This window comes from Rhincodon typus, chromosome 24 (assembly GCF_021869965.1).
Source record: "Rhincodon typus isolate 14 chromosome 24, sRhiTyp1.1, whole genome shotgun sequence".
Classification (NCBI taxonomy): domain Eukaryota; kingdom Metazoa; phylum Chordata; class Chondrichthyes; order Orectolobiformes; family Rhincodontidae; genus Rhincodon; species Rhincodon typus.
The window spans coordinates 31,780,327-31,799,249 of NC_063355.1; the positions used below are offsets into that span (position 1 = coordinate 31,780,327).

The 18,923-nt window shown below is 40.2% G+C and overlaps 1 protein-coding gene across 1 annotated transcript in view; it reads right to left on the minus strand.

The window, feature by feature from the left end:
- Window positions 1–3,799: 3,799 nt before the first annotated feature.
- LOC125485978 overlaps window positions 3,800–18,923 on the minus strand; it is a 95,559-nt gene continuing 80,435 nt past the window's right edge. The window contains exons 10-12 of the mRNA XM_048611640.1: window positions 14,980–15,060; window positions 10,090–10,146; window positions 3,800–3,880 (exon numbers count right to left, since the gene is read on the minus strand). Coding sequence (XP_048467597.1) covers window positions 10,117–10,146; window positions 14,980–15,060 — 111 coding nt within the window. The 3' untranslated portion in view covers window positions 3,800–3,880; window positions 10,090–10,116. The remainder of the gene's footprint in view (window positions 3,881–10,089; window positions 10,147–14,979; window positions 15,061–18,923) is intronic.

Here is an 18,923-nt window from a genome sequence, read left to right on the forward strand (position 1 = left end):
TGTTCATCCAGCTCCACACCTTGTTATCTCAAACTCCAGCATCGGCAGTTCCTACTATCTCTGAGACAATTAAAGCTCATGTTTTCCCAAACAACTCCACCACTTCTCATTTGGAACATTTTAGCATATAATTAATCCTGTGGATGGATTTTTAAAATAACAGTAATTAACATTTACCTGTGTCAGTGAGCTGAGTTTCTAAACTTTGTCGTTGAATTTTGTTTTCATATGACATGCCAGGTTCTTCTTTAAAAGCTTGTTTAGCTGAAATATAAAAGCACCACAAGTAAAATTACCTTAAAAGCTATGCCTACTGCCTTAAAATACAAATTTAGAATTGTTTAATCATTTTCTTCTTGAAAACTTGCCAGTTTCCTTTCAGACCTTCTGGCAGTTTGCTCTACTCTATTTAAATATAGTGAAGAGATTGTGGCTGACCACTATTCAAGATCTGTCAGAAGTCACACAACACCAGGTTACAGTCCAACAGGTTTATTTGAAATCACAAGCTTTCAGAGTGCTCCTCCTTTGTCAGGTGAAGTGGAAGGACTCACACAGGCACAAAATTTATAGGTGGAAACGTAATTGCAATATAATTCCAGATAATTAAAAGGGTCAAAAACATCGTACAAATGGTGTGAGTGGAGTGTTGACAGGCTGAATAACAAATTTTTGCAGGTGATCCAAAGTGTCAAACGGTGTGAGTAAGATGCTAACAGCTGAATAGCTAGTGAAGAGATGACCTATGATCTAATTAATTAAGGCAGAGAGGCATTTTAAAAAAAAACAAAAATAAGATGGTGCTAGACACAAACCAAATGGCTGGAATAGCAAGAAGACAGCCTCAACCATGACCTTGGATTCATGTCACGCTACATGTAACCCCACCATACTGTTCTGTGTTTGCAAAATCTTTCTCCCTGTTCTGTTTTGACATCTTCACCTTGATAAACTAACCTTAATTAGTTTGCACAGTTTTTGATCACTTGTTACTTTGGTTAGACTCCATCATGCAACTGTTATACCTATCATGTTATTCTATTTTGGTTTGTCTCTAGCACTATCTTATTTTTGATTATTTTGTAAATACCTCTCTGCCTTAATTAATCAGATCACAGGTCATCCCTTCACTTGCTATTTAGCTGTTAACACTTTACTCACACTGTTTGACAATTTTGATTGCCTGCAAAGACTTGTTATTCAGCCTGTTGACATTCCACTCACACAATTTGTACTATTCCCCTTGTACCATCTTTTGACACTCTTAATTACCTGGAATTATCTTGCAATTATTTCTCTGCCTATACGTTCTGTGCCTGTGTACTTTCCTCCACCTCACCCAATGAAGGAGCAGCACTCTGAAAGCTGGTGATGTCGAATAAGCCTGTTGGACTATAACCTGGTGGCATGTGACGTCTGACTTTGTCCACTGCAGTCCAACACCGGCACCTCCACATCCGAGATATAAATGGAAGTAGCAATACTGTTAGAAACACTCCCAAGACAGCACCTTCCAAACCTGCATCCTCTATCATGTAGAGGGACAGGGATAGCATTACCCCCTGAAGGCCAAACACTATCCTGATTTGAAACTAGATCACAATTTCTTTATTGCTGTGGGATCAAAATCCTGGATACTCCCATTCTAAACAGGACTGGTTATATCTAACCCCAACGGCTGTAGCTACACCCCAAAGACTACAACAGTTCAAAAAGCAAGTCACCATAATCTTCTCAAAGACAGAGTTGGACAATAAATGTTGACTTAGTCAATGAAGCTGACATCGCTTGAATGAAGTGTCCCTAAAATGAATACTGCTTTGACGAAGCAATTTTGTAATTACAATTTCAGGCTTAGTATAAATTTGTCTCTGTAGATTTGTTTGGTACTTTAGATATGATCTAATACTATGTTTAAGTATGGACAAACGTCCTTAGAAATGGATTTGTTTTTGCTCGATTTTACAAGTGAAATTTATGTACAGATATTGGAGTGATTTTTTCCTGGATACTTTATATTTTTAGAGCCTTCAAAGTAATCAAGCTTGAGTCTTGAGATGAACCACCAATTCATTGAATGTTTAGCACAAGAATTATCTTGTAAAAGTGTTGAGTCTTGTCCTAGGAAAGGCCAACCAGAGAATCATTAAGCAGCTGCTTACCACTTACTTAAATTGCCTTTCAGTTCTCATTAAGGTGTCTGCACAATATTTTGGTAGCTACCGTTTGGCTTAATGTCATCAATCAGCCAACTGTGAACTGATTATTGCATAAGTTAAAAAAAAGTTAAATGTTTTGTATGTATTCTTGTACATTTAGTGCTGATAGCTTTTGGAACACATTATGGGAGACTTCTTGCAATATTTGGTCAACACTATCACCATTTACTCCAAAATAAAATCTGACATCTTCATCTAAAAAGGGATCCATTATAGAGATCACCATGAAAAATTGATCAGTTACAACTTGCTAGGAATTCCCTCCATTCTGCAAGAGAGATGGGAAGAAATATAAAAATGGGAACCCACTCTCTAACAGCATTTTCAGTGTACCTCCACCAAAAGGGCTGCAGCCATTCAACAAAGCAGCTCAGCACCACATTTTCAAGAGCAATTAGGGATGGGCAACAAATGCTGACCCAGCCAACAAAACTCAAATCCCATGGGTGAATAAAGTCTTGTGATGTGGTAATAGTGTCCAGTGTCCCTATATTTGGACCAGAACGTCTGGGTTTAAGTCTTGCTTCAGCTGTAATGGGCACAGAAATGTGTCATAACACATCTAACTAAGTTAAAAAATAAGTAATCCTTTGGAAGAGAAACAACAAGCTGATAAAAAAACTGTTTTAAGGCTGTTGTGGCACAGTGTAGTGCCCCTACTTCTGGGCCATAAGGCCTGGGTTGGAGTCCCACCTGCTCCTGAAGTATGTCAGGTTGATTAAAAATATCAATAAAGAGAACATGAGAGAGGTAAGAGAGATAGGAAAGTGAGGCATACTACTCACATACCACTCCACCAACCTCTGCATCCAGCACATCATCCTCGGCCATTTCCACCACCTACAATCTGACCCCACCACCAAAGAGATATTTCCCTCCCCACTCCATATGCTTTTCTCCGTGACGCCCTTGTCCGCTCAACACTCCCCACCAACTCCACCACTCGGCACCTTTCCCTATAATTGCAGGAGGTGCTACACATGCCCCTATGCCTCCCCTCTCAACTCTATCCAAAGCCCGAGACAAACTTTCCATATCCAACAGGGGTTCACTTATATATCCGCCAACCCGGTCTACTGTATCCATTACTCCCAATGTATCCTCCTGTACATCGGTGAGACCAAACATAGACTCGGTGACAGATTTGTGGAGTATCTGTACTCTATAATCAAAAACACCTTCCAGTTGCTAACTGTTTTAACTCCCCCTCTCACTCCCACTCCCTTAGTGACATGTCCATCCTCGGCCTCCTCCAGTGCCACAATGATGCCATACGCAAATTGGAGGAACAACACCTCATATTCTGCCTCAGGAGTCTACAGCCTGATGGCCTAAATCATAGAATTTAAAATCTCCCTGCCCCGGCCCCCCCCCCCCCCCCCCAACCCGCCCCCCCCCTCCCCCCCCCCACAGAAAACCGAAGAGCCATTAATGCAGGGATTCAAACTTTAAAATATTAATATTTCCAATTCTAAATGCAAAACAAAGCAATATCTATAATAATTATTTGAGAGCTCACAGTAGTTTCTTAAGGCAGACATGTAATAAGCTGTTTGCTAAAGCAACATGTCAAGTCTTACTTGGTTTACAACGTCGTTTTGATTCTGTTTGTGTTCCAGTACCGCACAGCAATTTTGCACTTCCACAAAGAGTTTCAATATCTGAAATACAATATCAACACTACTTAGAAACAATGTTAAAAAACTAAAATGACCTCTTCATAGAATCCCTACAGTGTGGAAACAGGCCCTTTGGCCCAACAAGTCCACACTGACCCTCACAGCATCCCACCCAGACCCATCTGCCTATAATCTACCTAATCTACTCATCCCTGAACACTATGGGCAATTTAGCATGGTCAGTCCACCTAACCTGCATATCTTTGGACTTTGGGAGGAAACCGGAGCACTCGGAGGAAACCCACACAGACATGGGGAGAATGTGCAAACTCCACACAGATAGTCACCCAAAGGTGGAATCAAACCCAGGTCCCTAGCACTGTGAGGCAGCAGTGCTAATCAATGAGCCACCGTGCCACCCCTGCTTGTTGAATATATCTTTTCAGTACCACTGACAACATTTCATGATCTTATTGTAACTTTGCCTATACCTAATAACAATTTAATAAAAACACAAACAGTCAGCTGCGAGGAATAGTCTATTTAATGAGTTAAAACACATCTTTCTGAATCCTGATTACGACTTCTTACTTTTTAAACATCTTCTACTCTTCTTCTACTGTTTTTCTTCTACTTCTGCATCAGAATATATTGCAGATATTTATCACACTCTATGAAATGTTTTTAAAAGTGGTTTTACTTTACTTTTCATGGATATTTATTTACATTCACTCATTCCTTTTACTTTAATTTGACTTTAAGTCATAATGGGCACTTTAAGTCCCACATTTTTTTTGCCTCTTTAACACTCTATATGCAGCATCTTTCCTCATTGTTCTACACTTTGGACCAACTTCATTTACTTACCTTTTAACCTTTACAACAGAACAATAAATTATTTTTATATAGAGCCTTGAATGTAATAAAAGTGCCAAGGTCCTCATAGCAGCAATACAAAGTGAAGTTTGACACCAAGAAACAAACATATGAAATCAGATCCATAAAAGCTTAGTTGCATGTTTTAAGGAGCATTTTTCATATGTTTTATGGAACATTTTAAAGTTGGGAAGAAAGGTGGAGAGGTGTAGGTGGGCATTCCAGAGTTTAGGGCCAAGGCAACTGAAGGAACAGGCACTAATGATGGAGCAATTAAAAGTAGGAAAGCACAACAAGAGGTCAGAATTCAAAATGCTGGATATCTTGGAATGTTTGGAGCAAGAGGAGATTACAGGCATAGGGAGGGGTGAGGCCAGAGAGGAATTTGAAAGCAAGAAGATAATTTTAAAATCAAAGTACTGCTTGTCATGGAGTCAGTGTAGGCCAGGGGATCAGGATTTGCTAAAATTTAAGACAAGGTCAGCAGGATTTTAAGTGGACTTCAACTTTATGGAGGGTAGAATGTGAAAGACAAGCAAGTAGTGTGTTTAACAGTTGAGTTTAGAGGTAACAAGGACATGAATGAGTCTTTCAGCAACAGTTTAACTGAGACATGAGTGAAGTTGAGTAATGCTACAGATGTTGAAATGAGAGGTCTTATCAATGCCATAAACATGAAGTCAGAAGATCATCTCAGGATCAAACTTGACAAGTTTAGTGTGGGATGTTCCCTTCCCTATAAGTGTCAGGGAAGGTTGCAGGAAGGGCAAGTAATCAAGTCATTGCTCACCGGGAAGATACCTGCCCTATTCCTGCCACCTAAGCAATTAAGTTCTGGGTGTAAAGGTCAATGGTCAACCTTACTGATTTGCCACCAATTGGGGGCAATTAGGGTACAAATAGGGGGAGGGTGGAGTGTGTTGTTGTCACTGAAAGCCACCCCCTGCACTTGCCTCCAACCTTGAACTCCTACCCAGCCACATCCAAGAGGGTGGTTAGGTGCAGGTGGGGGAATTTTCAATTTAAAAGACACAAGCCCCCACATCCTGGCATTAATTTCTGATTTTTGCCAAAGAAAGTGAAGAAGCCAGTCTGTAGAAAATGCTTTGATGAGAGGCCTGTAAACATTGAAATAAATTCCTGCTTATCCAGTACTAGATTTTGGATAAGCTGTCCAATAATTTAGTATCAGTGGAGGGTTGGGAGAAGTAGTAATGCTGTATAGATTGGTGTCGCTAGTGCATGTGAAAGCTGACACATTTTTTAGATAATGCTGTCAAGAGACAAATATAGATAAGTAACGGGAGGAAATGAAGGATAGATTCTTGAGGGAAAACAGAAATGGTTTTTTTAAAAAATAATCAACCTATTCAGAGATGTTATTACACACCTCTGGAGCAGGTAGGATTTGAACCCAGACCTCGTGGCTCAGAAGTATTAACACTACCACTGTACCACAACAGCCCAAAACAGAATGATAGTGCAGGAGCAGAACAAGAAACAATTGCTTTTTTACTTTTGCCATAATTAGATCAAGATGGGAACATGACTGAGCAGTCTTATCTATCTGGGTGACAATGGAGAGATTAGGGCTTTTGGAGTGCGGTGGTACTGTCCCTATCTCTGAGTCCAGGAGGCCTGGGTTCAAGTTCCTACCTACTCCAAAAGTATGTAGTAACATTTCTGATCAGCATTTTAAAAATACCTGATAGTGGAGAGATACTGGAGGAGTATAGCGTGGTCAAGCATCAGAAATGACTGACAGGTTAAGAATGATAAAGATAGAAGGTTCATATTTGCCACAGTCACATTGGGTGTTATTTGTGTTTTCGATAAGAACTGTGCCAATATTGAGCTAAGGCAGAAACTGATTGGTGGAATTTAAATATGGAGCTCTTGAGGAAGATGGAAATGGATTCTGGGCAACAATAACAATTTCAAGGACTTTGGAGAGGAAAGGGAACTTGGAGATGGGATGATCGTGGAATCAACTGAAAAAAAAACAAATGCTAGATAGAGATCACAGTGGGTGAGGCAGCATCTATGGAGAGAGAGAGCAAGCTAATGTTTCAAATCTTGATGACTTTTCATCAGAGCTGACATGAAGTGTGGAGAGGGCAGCATTAATGCTATAGTTGGGGGGTGGAGTGTAGAGTGATGGGGGAGAAAGGATGTTGATAGTTCAGTTTAAGTGATTGGAATGTGAAAATGGTGGAACAATAGTGTGTCACTGCCAGGCTTGAAAGAACAGTCAGTCAGTCCCACTAGGGTAGGGGGAGGGGAGAGAGGACATGGTGACACAGAATATAATAAATAAAGTTAAAAGAAGGGGAAGGAATGGAAGTTGGTTCATAATTTGAAGGTGATGAACTCAATATTAAGTCCAGAAGGTTGTAAAGGGATTCAATGTGTTTTTTAAGGACAGTGATGATGATAGCAGATTTAAAGGAGACAAGGTCAGCACTTGAACACACAATGGTTTACAGTATTGGCTAACATGGGGCCAGCAGGAGAAATTGCATGATCAGAAATTTGGTGGGATTGGAATCAAGGATATAGGTGATGACTCTTGAATTCAGAGAGACCATGAAGAGAAAAAGGAAGCTCTGGAAAAAATGATTGCAGTATTAAATTAAGTTTAACCAGGTGAGAAATGGAAAGGAGGAACACAGCAGAAATAGCTGGTGGGATCACCTTGATCTTAGTGACAAGAAATCCACAAGATTGTTATACTTGTCATTGAAGGTGAGGATGGAGGGGATGGGGAGAGGAATTTAAAAAGATTTACAATAGATCAAACAACCTGGAGTTACTTGTGCATTCCAGGAGCATCCTCGATAGCGAGCAGCTTCAGCGCACAACTGCAGGACATGACAGTGTTTCAAAGTGGTATAGCTAGAGTTGCCTGTAGACATTAAAACCAATTGTCCACCACAGTCTTTTATTTCTCCTTTGAGCTAGCCTATCTAGAGGAATTCCCATGGTGGCAGGATGAGATATGGTAATTTTTTTTATTGGAGAATATGATATCAAAGCTGAATGTAAAATGCAGTTGACGTGATGAGTACCTGCAAAAATGTGGTAGTTAACAGAAAGACAAAGAATTTTGAACATGCAGTTGTCAGTGAATTAGGGGATTGTTTTTCTGGAGATGGAGATAGAAGGAGCAAGGTTGAAAAGTGGAAGGTGGATATAGGTGCTAAGTGATACAAGGAAGTGTTCAGAGTCGGCCTTATTTGTAATAGTCGGAAATAATACGGACTAGGAATGGGTTTGAATACAAATTGTGAGTTTAGGTGGAGGGAGAGATTTAGTGAAGGTGAGAAGAGTGTAATCTGAGGAGAGAGAACATGAAGAGTTAAAATAGATGTTGAAATCACTGAAAATGAGAAATCATTTGGAGCAGAAGCTGAAGAAAGAAGCCAGTGAAGATATCTCAGTGACTTTTTTTTATTGTACTTGCTTTAGTATGAGAGATGAGGGGTGCGAAGCAATGTAAAATGCTTAAAGTGGGAAGAAGTACCAGACAAGTAGGGAATAAAGCCAAGGTGTAATCTGGTGTGAAGCGCTAGACTAAACAAAAAACTAAAATGGTGGAGAAACTCAGCAACTCTGGCAGCATTTGTGAAGACGGAAACAGATTGAATGTTTCATATCTAATATGAATCTTACAACATAGAATAGCACAGCATAGGCTTTCGGCCCACCATGTCTACACCGACCACAAAGCCATTCTAAACTAATACCTTCTGCCTGCACATAGTCCATATCCCCTTTACTCTCTTTATTGTTCATATGTCTGTCTGAATGCCTCTTAAATATTGCTATTACAGCTGCTTCTACCATCTCCCCTGAAATGCATTCCAGGCCCCTACCACCCTCTGTATAAAAACTTGCCTCACACATTTCCCTTAAACGTTCCCCCTCTCTCCATAAACTTATGTCTCTGCCCCCCGCCCCCCGGTATTTGACATTTCCACCCTAGGAATAAGACTCCAGCTATCCACCCTATTCATGCCTCTCATTATTTTATATGCTTCTAGCAGGTTGCCCCTCTGCTTCAGACACTCTAGCGAAAATCATCCAAATCTGTCCAACATCTCGACATAGCTAATACAGTCCAATCCAGGCAACATTCTCGTCAATAAACAACTGAAAGAACTGCGGATGCTGGAAATTAGAAACAAAAACAGAAAGTGCTGGAAAAACTCAGCAGGTCTGGCAGCATCTGTGGAGAGAAATCAGAGTTAACGTTTCAGGTCCAGTGACCAGTTCTAAAGAAGGGTCACTGGACCCGAAATGTTAACTCTGATTTCTCTCCATAGATGCTGCCAACTGCTGAATTTATCCAGCAATTTCTGTTTATGTAACATGCTGGTAAATCTCTTTTGGATCCTCTCCAAAATCTCCACATCTTTCCTATAGTGTGGCAATCAGAACTGCACACAATACTCCAAAGTGGCCGAACTAAAGTTTTACACAACTGCAACATGACTTGCTAACTTTTATACTCAATGCCAACTAATGAATGCAAGCATTCTGTAAGCCTTCTGCACCACCTTATCTACTTGTTTTGCCACTTTCAGGGAGCTATGGATTTGCACCTCAGGATCCCTCTATATGTCAATGCTCCTAAGGGTCCTGCCATTTTTTGAACACTTTTTACTTGCATTTGACCTCCCAAAATGCATCACCTCACATTTGTCCAGATTAAAATCCATCTGCCCAATTTTCCAATTGGCCTATATCCTACTGTATGCTGTGAGAACCTTCCTCACTTTCCACAACTCCACCAATTTTTGTGTCATCTGCAAACTTACTAATCTGACCACCCACAGCTTTTCAGGAATGTAATGGTGGTTTTTATACTGTTGAAGTGGGGAAAGGATGAGTGAGTGGAACAGGTGATGAGGGTTCCCAGAGCAAAAGACAAAGGGAATGATAAGGGCAAATATGGTAAAGGACGGATTGATATGTAATATAGATATAAATGTCAGGTGTGAAAAGGCGTCCGATTTACTGAGACTAAAGCCAACATGACAATGACAAGACAAAGCTGGCAATAACGAGAAGCTCAATAAGCTACTGGGAAAGGTGACGATCGCTCAGGGTCTACGATCGAGGCTATGCTGCTGCCCAAGAAAATGACCGTTGGGAATACAGCTAAATAGTAAAGAAACAGGATTCACAAGAATGATCTATTTCTGAAATAGCCTATATAAACCTTCTACTTTGAAACTGTCTAAATTAAGTCATATTATTTCAGAATTCAATACAAATGCTGCAAAAACACAGGCTACACATATAAGAAAATTAGTTTTAAACCTAACATAGACACACAAAAACATCTTTAGTGAAGAATCATGAAAATTTACCTTCAAGGGTCAAATCAGTTTGTATGCTTAGACTGCACAATATAGGCTTCTGTTTCCCTGAAATAAAAAAACAAGCACTACTTATGCAAGGCAGTACGCTGAAAAGTTTTGCTACAGTAATTGGAAGACATGGAAAACTAATTCATCTCATCTACAGCCCCTCTTTGCTCCCTATTTTTTTTTCAGAAAATTATGGAGTTAATTGATTTGTGATTGGAATCATTGCTGCCTTTAGGAATGGAACTGACTTTGCAGCGGACTAGTTTAATAAAATTATTTAATGAGATGAGGACATTGCTGGCTAGGACAGAATTTATTGCCCAACCCTAATTGCCCAGAGGGCAGTTACCAGTCACCCACGTTGCTGTGGTGTAAAATGTTGGTGGCTTAGAGTCTAACATGAAGGTCCTTTGGAGCAAGTGACAATCTGAATTCGCCAGATACCTGGTTTTCATGGCAAATTTTCTTGACATCTAGCTTGTTTGTTAAACTTGGTAAAATAGAAAGCAGAATATTAATGAGGCAAGTTTGACCAATAACAAGGCATTTACCAAGCAATAATCCTCCTTTATTGGAAACTTGCAGTTGCCTACCAAGAAATTCATTCATTGTCAAAAGGAACAGATGGCCCCTAGTGAGTACTGAGGAACAAAGGGACCGTGGTGTACAATTCCATAGATTCCTGGAGGTGTTAGCACTGGTATGGTGAAGAAGGCATATGGGATATTTGCCTTCATTACTTGGGTACAGAGCATAGGATAAAGGAAGTCTTGTTGCAACTTTATGGAACCTTGGTTAGGCCACAGGTGGAATACTGTGTGCAGTTCTGGTCGCCACACAATCAGAAGGACATAATTGCACTGGAGAGGGTGCAGAGGAGATTCACCAGGATGTTCCCTGGGATGGAAAGTCTCAGTTATGAAGACAGACTGAATAGGTTGGGTTCGTTTTCCCTGAAGCAGAGGAGGCTGAGGAGTAATCTGATTGAGGTGTACAAAAGTATGAGAGGCATAGATAGGGTAGATCATGAGAATCTTTTCCCCACAGCAGATGACTACAGGCTGCACACATGTTGTTTTGAGAGCATCAATCACCAACTTACAGAGTTCAACAACAAAAATGCTTTCAGCATGTTCAACTAAAAATTGTAAGAAGATTTTGGACACCTGCCTCAGGTATCCTCGGAGCTACCATGATGCATAAATGATGCATCCAAGGTCCTTCGGTCTTATGGAGCTGGCAGCTGGGAGGCAAGAGTTACCCCTTCCAAACATGGCTGATGACCTTCACAAAACCCTCAGTCTGACACAGAATGAACATACAATGCTGTCTATGCTTCCACCAAGGCCACAGTGAAACAGGCCACAGGCTTCCTGCAGATGTAGTTTTGCTGCCTAGGCCAGCCGAACTTTGCAGTACAGCACAGAAAGGGCATCGCATCCTTGTGGAATTCTGTGCCCTTCATAACTGGAGCTAACAAAATGAGGTTATCCTGGATGTAGAAGAAATGGAGAATCAACTGCAGTCTAAGGATGAAGATGTGGTTCAGAACATTAATTGGAGGGACATCAAAGAAGAATGATGCAGTAATGCATCATTGTGCACAAAAAGCCTCGTTGAAATCCCGTGCAGGATGAATGTGCTGCATTCAGACTTCTTTCCATTGTCTAACTTGCTGTTGTTATTTTAAATTCACTCATGGGTATTGCTGGCTAGCCAGCATTTATTGCCCATTCCTATTTGCCTTTAAGAAGGTGGTAGTGAGCTGCAAATCGCTGCAGTTCGCATGCTGTAGGTAGACCCACAATGCTGTTAGAGGGAATTCTAGGATTGTGGCCCACTAAAAGAATGGCAATATATTTCCAAGATGCATGGTGAGTGGCTTGGAGGGGAAATTGCAAGTGGTGGTGCTCCCAAGTATCTGCTGCCCTTGACCTTCTAGGTGGACATGGTCGCGAGTTTGGAAGGTGCTATCTAAAGATCTTTGGTGAATTTGTACAGTGCATCTTAGGAGCTAGTACACACTGCTACTTAGCGTCAGTGGTGGAGGAAGTGGATGCTTGTGGATGTTGTTCCAAACAAGTGGGCTGCTTTATCCTGAAAGGTTTCATGCTTCAAGAGTGTTGTTGGCACTGCACTCCTTCAGGCAAATGGGAGTATTCCATCACATTCCTGACCTGTGCCTGATTGACAGGCTTTGGGGAGTCGGGAGATGAGAATACTCACTGCAGTATTCCAAACCTGATAGTGGCACTTATTGTCATGGATCAAAAACGATCATTAACCTTTTTCCTGCCTTTCAGGGTGTTGTGGTTCACCTAGGATACTGCACTGACACATGCTGCATTCTCAGTCCAGGCTGGCTGGTTCTGGCGGTGTGGCACCCTTTGCTATCAGCAGTATGAAACATGGCCCTCCATTCTACTACTCTGTTGATCAGGATCTCCAGATCCTTGTTGGCAAACCAAGGAAGTAACTTGTCTTTCTGGGCCTTGAGGGTAATAGTGTAGGATTACAATTTGAAGAGGAGTGCTTGTTCTGCAGCATCTTAAGTGGTGCACAGGTAAGGTTTAAATATAGTGGCAGTGGCGTGAATGTTGCAATGTTCTGGCAGCAGTAAGTACTTGCAGTTCTCCTGCCATGTGATTCCATGAGATGAAAGATGGAGGGTCTGGTTGCACAATTAAAGATGAGGAGCAGAGGATTTGTGGCATGGCAGATCAGGCATCATGAATCTCAACTGAAAAAAGTTTGCCAAAAAATGGAAAAATTCTGCGCTACGTTTAGATGCTTGTGTCGAGATTTTCCAACTCAATCTATTTATATATACATACACATTTGTAATCTTTGATTTTTTTTGCATAATAAATTAATGCTGTATTTTTAAAGGACATCTGCAGCCTCATGTTTCAGGGACTAACCACCACGTTAACCAACTCCAATAAGTAAATATTTGATCTGTCAAGACAAGTTTCATTCTACAATCTGACTTCCCAGTATTAGTTAGCAACTGGGATCATAACAAAAGTTAATTTACAAAGTGACTAAGGAGATTAAAATATTGCTGTGAAATTTGTTTCAAGCTTACCTATTGAAGAGGTGGATTTTATGCTACCCAATGATGTGGCAGGTACGAAATTCTTGGCATCTGAGAGTTTCAAGATAGGCAGATAAGTTGAGAAATGGAGTTTTTGCCAGAAGAACATCCAGGATTGCTAAGTGCTTGGGCAGTAGCAAGAATCCAACCTTGTAAGCTTCAATAGGATATAGTGGAAAAAGCGACTAGCCCAGGCCCAAAAAATGTTAGGATCAGAATTCAAAAATCTCAAAGGCAGCATCAGGAAATAGTCTCTACTAAAGAAAGCCTGATCAGTGTGGAGAACTGCATGAAAGATTAGTTTGCTAATGACAAATATGAAATGGTGACAACACTTGTCCATCAGCCAGAGGAAATAAAATACTTGAATGAAGGTTTGAAACATCTAAACTAAAAACTTGGGACATCAAATTTAATGTAAACTGATCTTCAATTTATAGTCAAGTACTTATTGTGAAAAATGCATTGAACAGAAGAAATTCTCAATGAATGCCAAATTAAATTCTCAGACTATCAAACTATGAAACTTTGTGTTGAAACCATAAATGAAAGTTTTGAGCTCCAGTGCCATCTGGAGACCAAGAAAGATGAGCTATGTATTATAGAAAACCAGATTCAGCAGACTTTAAAAGCAGTCACGGAAATTTTAAGAAACAGAATGAGGAACTGATTGGAGCAGATGCTCAGCTGAATGATAAGATTGAGCAACTGAAAGGAATTGGACAATAAGAGAGAAAAGGAATGTTTGTAGGAAACTATGAAAGAAGTGGAAATTAAAGCACCAGTTTTGAAGAATCAGTGAAACAAAATGAACAACAAGAAAATGACTCGAATAAAAGAGTAAGATCGTCTTAGCGCTGGTTTATTCATTTGAAATCACATTTCTTATTTGGGAAGTGATTGAAAGAGACAATATTGAAGCTGGTTGTCAGAAGTATATGCTTTTTTTTAACAAACATAAAGATAGTGCTGATTACTAGTTAATGCATCCTCTCAAATGATGAATCAGTAACACACAGTGAAAGCAAAGTAGGGTATTCTTTTCAGAAATTTAATATCTACTGCCAAATCTGGCTCAGTGGAAATGTTACAGACAAAGCTGTGATCAGTGGCTCATCTCCTGACCTCTCAAAACATCTTCAATGCCTACAAAATCAAGTCAGAAGTATAACAGACAACAATCAACATAATGATAAAAGATGAATGTAGTACATTATATCTTGAGAATGCATAAAAATTAATTCAATAACATCCTTAGTGTTGCATTCTGTATCATCAAGGACAAAAGTAGCAAAACAATGAAAACACCCAACTCCAAGTTCTCCTCCAAGTTATACAGCATCATGAGATACCGGCGTCAGTGCTGACACCACTGGTTTGAGGGAAATTTGGATGGCATTAAATGCAGTCAGGGTGGCCCACATTCAAAGGATGGGAGATTATAAAATTCCTTTCCTGTCTTCAACATTGTTTCCTTTCAGTATCCATAAGAATTTAGTCCAGACTTAAGAAAAAGGTGTGAATACAGAACAAAATAATCCTTTATTTTTAAACTTAGGTTTTATGGTCAAGAAGAACAAAGTAAATATTTTTGGACATGTATTTAATGATCACTTATATATTGTGTAATACTTACCAATAATTCCAGTTTAAAAGTTCCTGTAAATAATTTCTAGAATCATATCCTTCATTACTCAAAATTCCCATTGGAGGCACCAAAATGAGTTTCAGAGAAATGGTGCATATTTAAAGTAATCATTTAAGTCTAAATGAAACAGAAAATGAACATTTACCTTTACTGGGACGGGCACATTTTTCTGTTTGTGTGCCACTATCATGTAACACTGCACATTCTTTCCCAAAAGCTTGTAAAACTGAAATAAAAAGTTAGCACAATTTAGGGATATGTATGCATTAAAAAGGATACTACTTTAAAGGATAATGTATTCATTAAAAAAATCTGTTTGGTAATACTTTAAGTTTAAAGCATGAAGAAGGGCAGAGAAATTATTCTTTATTGATATCATGATAACATGCTTCAGCATTATCTACATCAAATAACTTTCAAGAATACGGTTTGAAAACTGTATCGGGGCTGTAACATGGAATCATGATACATGATTAACTCATGTCATTGGAAAGCAATGCAAGCAGCATGCAAATTTCTTGCTATACACATTTCCATAACTGTAGCATGCTGCTTCAATCCTGAAAAAGACCAATTAAAGCTTGTCTGCATTTCTTAAAAGTGAGCAGCATTTTGGCTTGAAATGGGACAAAACATGACGAATGGTACATCAGTTCAGACAGAAGACTCCAAGATTCTCAGTTACCATGCTAATAGGCCTTAGTCCAGAGGATCAAAAAAGATGAGAGAGGAGATCTATAGTAGAGGAACATGAGGCCCTGCAGATAGACATTGCAAAGGCAATTTGAGCAAATATCCGTGGAATTCAATACTAGGACAATGGCCTTGAAACAGGCCTAATTACAGTGTCAGAAGAAGTTTAATAATGATCTCACATAGGTGGTCTAGATCAATAGTACGCCTTCAAATTCCATAGTTCATTAACTTTCTTTTATTCGGCTAAGGAATGTAGGCATTGCTGGCTATGTTAGTATTTGCTCATCCCAAATTGTTCTTTTGAAGGTAGTGTTGAGCTGCCTTGAGTACCAAGTCACAATAGTGTGTATCTCCTCCCTTGACATTTGAGGTGTGAACGCTGAAGGTGGTAGAGGGCTGCTAATCAAATGGGCTGCTTAGACCTGAATGGCTTTAGCCTCTTCAGTGTTTTTGAAGCTGCATCTACTAGGCCAGTGGATAGAATTCCATTCCACTCCTAACTTGCACCTTGTAGATGGTGAACGGGCATTGGGGAGACAAGAGTTGTCTCATAGCAGAATTCCTAAACTCTGACTTGCTGTTATAGCTACAGTAATCATATTATTGGTTCAGTTTCTTTTTTGCTAAAAATAGAATGTTGATATTGGGGAATTCAGCAATGGGACTGCCATTGAAAATCAAAAGGCAATGGTTAGATTCTCTCCTGTTGAATTTCATTTCTTGGCACTGTGTGGTGTGAGTGTTACTTATCACTTGTTGTGCAGGTCTTGCTGATAAGGACGTGGACTGCTTCAGCACTTGAGGAGTTGAGAATGATGCTGAGCATTGTTCAACCATCAGCAAACATCTCCATTTCTGACCTTACAATGAAGGGAATTTCACTGATGAAGCAACTGAAGACATTTGGGCCTAGGACACTATTTTTGGGAACTCTTGCAGGATAATTAACCTCTAAGAAGCAAAACCATCTTCTTTTGTGCTAGGTATGACACCAACCAGCAGAAATTCTCCCCCAGTTCTCACTGACTAGATTTTTCATAGACCATCGAATCCCTACAGCGTGGAAACAGGCCCTTCGGCCCAACAAGTCCACACCAACCCATCCCCCTATAACCCACCTAAGCTCCACATCCCTGAACACTATGGGCAATTTAGCATGGCCAATCCATCTAGCCTGCACATCTTTGGACTGTGGGAGGAAACCGGAGCCCCTGGAAGAAACCCATGCAGACACTGGGAAAATGTGCAAACTCTACACAGACAGTCGCCAGGCGGTGGAATTGAACCCAGGTCCCTGGTGCTGTGAGGTCGTAGTGCTAACTACTGAGCCACCGTGCCGTCTTCCTTGATGCCATTCTCAGTCAAATGCCACTTTGATCTTGAATGCAGTTGCTGTCTCTTCACCTCCAAAATGTAGCTCATTACATGACATCAATACAAACCTTTGGTCATGTATGGACAAAAGAGCTGAACTCCAGAGGTCAGGAGAGGGTGACAGTCTTTAACACTTATTATCCCAAATGTGATATTGTCCAGGTTTGCTGCATATGGACTGACACTGCTTCACCGGGTCCAAAGTGAGTACAGGGATCTGTGCTACTGCAATCAAGAAAAATGGATTAAATGAACCCTTGCAGTCAAGGAAAAGCAGTCTGATTGCAAACTACTGCAAATTTAGTCTTGAGGGTGGGCTCTGATCAGGTGAATCTGCCCTGCCAAGTCAGTCTAGAGGTTGGACCAAGAAGGGGGTCACATATAATCTGGGGGTTTTTCACAAGTCAGTTTATAGCATCATTAAGATTGTTCTCGTTATTGTATTTGGCTGCTGAGAGAATGATCACAATGATCAGGGAAAACTGCAATAGTATGGTATGACCTAGTTGTGTTCGAGAGGGGACTATGTGGTCTCAATGGGGGTGGGGGGCATGGTTGGGGGCACAAAACATGTCATGGTCACTTTGGCCTTGATATCACAATGGGAGACATTTAGAATTGAAGTAAGTTGTGTGTCAATCACTCAAATAAAAAGTTGGAACCTCAACTAAAATCAACTGAGCAATAGGTCTCAATGTGGAAAACTGAGCATCCAAAGGAAGAAGCATAAGTCACTGTTTTTGCCAAGTAGATGGAACTCCACTCAACTCAGTAATGTGAGGCTTTCTGCAGGGCCACCGTGGTAATCATAACTGCATTGATTAAACAATGCTGTTCATCTGCTTTCAATTTATACTTAATTTAGGAGTCAACATTCAACAAAGCATCCAATTCTGAAATGCACTTCTGAAGTAATCATTAGGAGTACAAAGTACTCAATGATTACCACCTTGTGATTGCTAGATCAACAAAACATCATGGAACAAGGCATTCTCAATTACACCTTTATCTTACCAGTTAGCAAAGCCACATAGTCCCAAGACTAAGGTCACGCATTATGGCTGCCATATCCTCACACACAACAGGAACCCTGCCAAGGCATAACTACTGAGGTTCATTGGGGTTGCTGGGATGGATTCTTGGCAGTTGTCTAATGCCAATAGAAAATAGGTACTTTGTTGGATTACCTTACATGAGGTAAGTATACTTAGCTCTAAATTCTTCAGAGCATTCAGTGCATTACATTTAGATCTTTGTGCATGCTACATATCACCCTCTATGAGGGCATGCCATTCAACTTCACTGTGAAGAATGCAGGGCTCAGGCATACATTTAATAATATGTAAGTTTATGTTACTTTTCTCATAGGTTTGCTTCAACTTAGTAAAGAATGGCTGAGGTCAATCCAGCTGTTCTTCTATTTGTGCTGTTAATCAAAAGAAATAGGCACAGAAGGCAGCAGAGAGATCATTTTCAACAAAGCCAACGTGTATAGCAGTCACTACTGGTTACAACTGCATCTAGAGGGGTTAGTAGCAGGACAAGATTCATCAAGGAAGTAGAGGGTTCTGGTGCAGAACCATAGCTACATACTTTAGTGCAGCTATCTACAATGATTGAGGTCCAGTACAGAAGAAGACTAAGGATGGGTCCAAGCCATTGTGTCACACCTATGTCACTGGATGAGGACTTACTCTCATAAGCTCAGTGACAATCAATTCAACATGCTCACTGCTTTAAGCTCAAAGGGAAGATTCCTCCCTTAGTCAAAAAAAAAATCTGCATGAGGGTTCTGATGAAAGATCATCAATTTGAAATGCTAACTTTGTTTTCCTTCCCATAAGTGTTGCCTGACCTACATTTCCAGTTTTATTTCAAATTTTAAATATCTGCAGCATTTTACTTTGTAATAGAATCTTGGGAAATTTTCAAGGTGCGGGATTGGGAATCTAAACAATTCAAGAGATATGTTGGCAGAGAAGAAATATGGAAACGTAGTGTTGGAAGAAGATGGACGAG